The sequence below is a fragment of the Poecile atricapillus genome, chromosome 8 (genome assembly GCF_030490865.1).
Source record: "Poecile atricapillus isolate bPoeAtr1 chromosome 8, bPoeAtr1.hap1, whole genome shotgun sequence".
Classification (NCBI taxonomy): domain Eukaryota; kingdom Metazoa; phylum Chordata; class Aves; order Passeriformes; family Paridae; genus Poecile; species Poecile atricapillus.
Window position 1 is genome coordinate 15254765 of NC_081256.1, and position 6000 is coordinate 15260764.

Below are 6000 nucleotides of genomic sequence, written 5' to 3' on the forward strand. Positions count from 1 at the left end.
TGCTCAGGGTGGATGCTGGTGCAGGACTGAGCAGGAGAACGGTCCAGAGGCTACAGCCTGTGTGGATCATATCGCTATCCTTGAAAGGCACTAAAATGGGGAGCTGGTACGCCTGGGGCACAGTTCTGCTCAGGCAGAGACATCAGAAATCACTCCAGCTGCAGAGGCTGGAAAGGGGAGAAGATTGTCCGAGCCGTTCCCAGCACCAGCTGATCACACGGCCACAAATGTTTAATAAATGGGAGTGGAGTCATTTGTCTGGGCTGATCCCCCCAGAAGTCTGCGCTCCGCAAAACAAACCGGGCTTTTGTTTGACTTGTTTTAAGTAAAACACGTCACCCCTGTAAATCACAGGTCCCCTTCCCTGCCCCGGGGGCAGCGGCAGAACAAAGGGGGCTGCTGGCCTAGAGGTGCTGGTGCAAGCCAGAGCCACGGGCTGGCAAGTCTGGTCCCACCATCGGGCTGTGTGTGTCCACACTAGCAGCCACGGGGCTGGAGCATCCCGGCCCCCGCAGCGCAGCCACCCCACCCCGCTCACACTCCCCGTCGCACGCAGCGCCCAGGCAGGTCTGCAGCGCTGCTCCCGGGGGACTCGCGTCCCGGCTCCCCCAAATCCTAACCCTGCCGCCAGGCTGTTTTTTCACCACCCCGCTCTCCCCGCGGGCCGGACGCCTGGATGGCAGCCCGAGGTCAGCCGCGGGCCGCTGGCAGGAGCGCGGCCGGTGGCTGGGGACAGGCGGCCGGGGGCTGTGCCGGCTCCCGGCGTGCGGGCGGCGTGCGGCCGCGGGCTGCCGGCGTCCGGCCCCGCCGCCTGCCAGCGGGGGCCGGGCGCGCTCGTGTGCGGCGGCAGCGGCGCGCTCCCTCCCGCGCTCCCCACACCCCTGGCAGCCCGCCACCGCGCCGGGGGTTCGCTCCTTTCTCACGACCTCTCAGGTTCCTGAGCTCATCTGGGAGCTATTCATTTCCTGCCAGAAAACAGCCTTGCCTGCTAAAAAAACCACCTTGGCCGCAGAGCGGCCCAGGGCTTGGTACGAGGGCTCTCCCGGCTTAAATCATAAAGCTCCGGCTGTCTGGCTGGAATCAAAGGCAGGGCGGGCGTGGGGGGGCGCGGGGGCCTGTGCCATATGGTAGCACTTAAGAGCCAAGGAGGAAGCAAGGAGGGGCTTTTGCACCGCTCACGAGGAGTGTGGGAAAAGTTAATTGACTTTAATGACAGGTTTCCCGGGACGGCAGCAGCAGCAGATGGAAGTGAGCTGCGGGGATGCGAGAGGCAGTCGGTGCTGTAAGCTCCGTGGTGGGTGGGGGGCAAGGCAGAGTGCTGGGAAGGCAGGAAAAGCCCCCTGCCCACGGACCCCAGTGCAGGTGCACTGCAGGCAGGGATTGGAGCACTGCTCCTTCTAGCTCGGCACCCTCCGGTCTGCAAATGCACCCACAGGAAGCGTGGCAAAGTGCTGACCAACCCAAGAGTGGTCATGAGAGAGACAGACCTGCCTCCAGCCCTTCCCCAGGATCCTCTCTGCTGGCAGACAGGGCTCAGCAACAGGGAAGCCAACAGGAGCTGCATCCCATCTGGCAGCACTAAGTGCAGTCCGTTTTCCTACCTGTCCTGCACAGTCCCCATGCAGGGTCATAGCTCAGCCCTGCACCTTCCCTGGCACTCCCCACCCCTCCCTTACCCTTGCCTCCTCATCCCACAGCATCAGTTTAAAGGCATTTGCTGCACCTGAAGGAGAATTCCCACACACAATGATCCACAGACCCACAGCCTGCATTTGTCATCCCAATTTGTCACGGGCTCAGTGAACTGGCACCAAGAGCACAGCTCTTGGGAATTGCTCTGATCCCCTTAAAGCTCACAAACTCCAGCAGATCTCTCATGTCAACAGGCTGTGGGATAGAGTAAACAGAGAAAGCTTTGGAGAAACCGGTCCAAGCATGCCATATCTGCTTTATACTAGGCTATTTAAACTCCATTAGCAAATAGGTTCATCTTGTCTTTCACTCTGGGATCTGCTGTATGTTTTCCATTAGCCTACAGCAAAGTCTCTTTTTTTCTAATGTGATTTCCAAGCCAACTGCTTCAGCAGAAGAGGAAGACTGTTCAGATGGAACAGCATTCACTCTCATAGGTGATGCATTACTGGTCTACATCAGCTCCACACAAGCCATCCAGCAACAGGAGTTGGTCTGATGCAATTCTGAGACAAGTCCTGCGAGCACTTCTCTGAACACAAGGTGGGCTCAGTCCTACCCTCAGTACCTCCAGTGCAGAAAGGTGACACTGACTGTTGGAAGGGAAACTCAGTTTGTACAGCTACACACCTGCCTTGGGACAGCAAATCTGATACTCCCAAGCCTTGCACATGAAACCAGGCTGTGAGATACCTCTGTGAGGGTGGCAATGCACAGGCCAGCAAGGTGTTGAAGGAGAGAAAGGAGTGAAAGCTCATCCCAGGGAAATCAGCTCCTTCATAAAAAAATAAAAAAAATAAATAAGAAAGAGCTGCCACTGCCCCTAGCCTCATCAGTACACCCTGCAGAGGGAGATATCCCAGGCACGTACCACCTTCCTTCCCAGAATGTATTTTAAGATCAGGCAAATATTTCTTCACTGGCAGCAAAGCTCAGGAGTCAAACCCCAGCAGGTTTAATCCATCTGGTGTCACTCTCCCCAGCACCTGGATAGAGTCAAGCACCTGGCTGATCCAGACAAAATCCAACAAGCTTTTGCAGCAGGATTTGGATGGAAACCTCAGTGGATCCTGGCACATCTTAAAGCTGTCCGCTCTGAGTTAGGACTTGTTAAGAAGGGCCATGCAAGCTGTAACCTGAGACTGCTGCTCGCCACTATCTATGGCTTGCATCTTGCCTGGAAACAGGGCATCCCCAAGTCACAGGGGTCAGCTGCAGCTCATGATTATAGAGTCCTTGCAGCCCCACATCACTCCCTCGACCACGTGTTTTCCATATAACAGCAGAGGAAATGCCCAACTCTATCAAAACCACATGCAAAGCATTAATCATCAAGCAAAGCTTGGCTGGTGCTCAGGGTCGGGAACAGCTCTATGCTTTTAAGTCCAGGTGGAGGTGGTGCCCAGCGCCTGCTGCAGCCCGTCAGCCAGGAGACAGGAGCAGTCGTGTCAGGCTTGTCCTGCGGAGAGCCACTGCTTTTGTAACACGAGAAGCTGGCAGGCACCGCTCTCTCAATCAACTGACTGGAGTCACTTGCAATTTACACTACAGCCTGGGAAGCAGGCTCCTCTGGGTCCGGGGCAGGAGGCTCACCGGGGCAGCTCAATGTCTTGCTTTACCACGACTACACCAAGTCCATCAGCCCGAGGTGCCTCCCACAGCACATTCACCAGCTCTGCAAATACAAGCTCCTTTTAGCAAGTCTTAATAATTGAGCTACTCCCAAAGAAGCAGTAATTACATCTGCCCCAGGGCAGGGAGAGGGGCCAGGTGATTTCACAAGACCGAGGGGACAGAGGGTCTGAGTGACAGCTCCAGCCTGGCGAGCAGGACAAGGCAGCCCTGGAGCATCAAGATCCACCGGCAGCCAGGAACTGGGCTCCTTTCCTATGCACACATGCCAGAGCTCAAATTTTCTCCAAAGGCCTTCCAAAATGGAAGGGAAACTTTTATTTTAAGAGCATTCAAAAAAAAAAAAAAAACCCAACCAAAAAACAAACCCCCAATCTTTGGTGTCACATAAGGAAGGGGAGGAAAGGAAGAAAAAAAGATCTCGTGTAAAACACGAAACACTGTCAAGGGAGTGCTATGGTACAAAGGCACAATCCAATATGAACATATAATCTATGTACAGCCGTGCCAGCAGCACGGGGTGCAGAGCCAAGTCCAGTCCGGTGCCCGCCACCCTCACCAGGGTCTCCAGACTGAGTCGGCTGTGCCGGGTGGCGGGCCTGGCGGCGAGGCAGCAGTGGCAGCTGTGGGCGGGCCACCATACAGAGGCAGCACAGCTCCACCAGGAGCAAAGGCAGCGCTGGGGATGAGGAAGGCAAACTGCCCATCAGAGGCCGGCAGCAGCTGGAAGCCACCGTACACCTTGGCTGCATCGGCACCCGGCTTGCAGGGCATGCCCGGGAGCGGCCCCACGCCACCGCCTGGAGGAACCAGAGGTGGCCCAAAGGCTGCGGCTGGTGGCAACGGGGGCGGCGGGGGGGGCGCAGGGTAGTTCATGGTGTTGATCTGGGTCATGCAGCTGGCCAGGTGGCCCAGGAGCCGGGTGCGCACCTCAGTGTTGACGCCCTCGCAGGTGGAGAGGAACCGCGTCACCTCGTTCATGCACTCGCTGAAGCCAGCTCGGTACTTGCCCAGTACTGTGGGGTCTGTGCTCAGGGCAGCTGTGGGAGGAGAGAGGCACACAGCAGTTAGCAGGCTCCACAGGGAAGAGGGAGAACTGCCCACCAGCACTGCATGCTATAGCCCCTCTGAGTTAGGAATCCAGATGGGGAAAGCAGCCCCTCTAGCAGTATGTCTTGTATTCCCAAGTGCCAAGAATTCGGATGGAGAGCACAACCCCTCTGCTACCAAGTCCACCAGGACCAGGGACTGAGGTGAGAAAGAGACAAGACCCAAGAATCGCCCTATGTCCCCCTATACTGCAGACCCAGGCTGGAAACACAGTCCCTCCAGTGGCTCTTGTGCCTCTCACGCCCCCAAAACAGATCCATGTGCGGAGCACACCTCTGCTAGGAGAGGAAACTCAGGTTGGGACTCCAGTACCAGAAATGTACAAACACAGTGACTTCCCCAGCATCTCCTTATTGGGAATACTAGCACAAAGCATGATGCCCCTCACTATCCCCCAGCAGCAGAGATGGAGCACTGTGTCCCCCATGATTCTCCACTACACGGGACTCAGTGCAGAGCCACTGGCACCTGGCACCAAGAATACAGGTACAGAACACACTACCCTCCATCACTCACCGGGGATGCAGGTGCAGAGCCTGGTGCTCCTGGTACCCTCTCCACCGAGCAGGCAGGCAGTGTGTGATGCCCCCGGGGTGCAGGCACCGCCACCCCAGCTCCCTCTCTCCGGTTCCCCCTCGGGACTCACCAGTCATCTGGGCTCGCTGGAGGCTCCGCAGGTGCTTGACGGTCATCTCCAGAATGTCGGCCTTCTCCAGCTTGGAATGCCGGGAGCTCTGCGGGAACAGGCGGGGCTCAGACCGGCCCGGCACCGCCGTTTGCCCCCGCACCCCCCGCCCCGACCTCCCTGCGCTTACATCCTTCTTCAGCGCGTCCAGGATGAGCGTCTTCAGCTGCCCCAGGCTCTCGTTGATGCGCGCCCGCCGCCGCTTCTCCATGATAGGCTTGGAGGACTGCAAGAGAGGCGACATTCAGCGTCCGCCGCGGCTCCGCACGGCACTGCCCGTTCCGTCCCATCCCGTCCCGGCCACTCTTCTTACCTTGCGGTGCTCCGCCGCCGTCTTCGGCTTGTCGGGCGTCGCATTGACGCTGGCGGGGGTGGCGGCCACCGGCGAGGCGCTGCTCTTCTCCATCAGGTCGGCCGGCATGGTGCGCCGCCGGGAAGAGGCGCGGCGGCGGCAGCGGCGGAGCCGGGCCGTGCGGAGCGCTCGGGGCGGCGGCGGCGGGGCCGGCGGGGCGCGGGTGCCGCGCGCCCTTGGCCGCCCCTACTTATATAGCGCGCGCCGCACGCGCGCGGCTCGTGTGAAACGTCCCCCGCCGCCGTTCCCACACTCGCGCCCAGCCAATGGGCGCCGCCCGCACGCGGCCCCGCTCGTGGACGGCGCCCGCCCATTGGCTGGGCGCCGCACGGCGGCCGCCGGCCAATGGCGCGGGGCGGGCGGCCGCGGTTTAACCCCTTGGGCACCGCCCGCGGCGGGAGGGGGGGCGCGGGGAGCGCCGCGCTAATTACCGGGTTAATTGGCGCCCGTGGCAGGCGCGGCCCCGCCCGCTCCCCTCGGGGACCGCCGGCCCCGGGGCGGGCTGCGCTGTGGGGGGCCGCGGCCCTCC

The 6000-nt window shown here is 59.9% G+C and overlaps 1 protein-coding gene across 1 annotated transcript; it reads right to left on the reverse strand.

Moving 5' to 3' along the window:
- Positions 1–3631: 3631 nt before the first annotated feature.
- HES1 (hes family bHLH transcription factor 1) lies at positions 3632–5650 on the reverse strand. The gene is made up of 4 exons (XM_058844470.1): positions 5433–5650; positions 5250–5345; positions 5081–5168; positions 3632–4364 (listed from the first exon to the last, which is right to left on the reverse strand). Exons 1-4 carry the CDS (start codon positions 5538–5540, stop codon positions 3880–3882), a joined length of 777 nt encoding a protein of 258 aa, XP_058700453.1. The 5' UTR covers positions 5541–5650; the 3' UTR covers positions 3632–3879.
- Between the last annotated feature and the right edge of the window lie 350 nt (positions 5651–6000).

Coding starts and splice junctions, on each gene's coding strand:
- HES1 (XM_058844470.1), bottom strand. CDS start 5,540: ATGCCGGCCGACCTGATGGAGAAGAGCAGCGCCTCGCCGGTGGCCGCC. Junction 5,346..5,432: donor CGGCGGCGGAGCACCGCAAG/GTAAGAAGAGTG, acceptor CCTCTCTTGCAG/TCCTCCAAGCCTATCATGGA. Junction 5,169..5,249: donor TGGACGCGCTGAAGAAGGAT/GTAAGCGCAGGG, acceptor CTGTTCCCGCAG/AGCTCCCGGCATTCCAAGCT.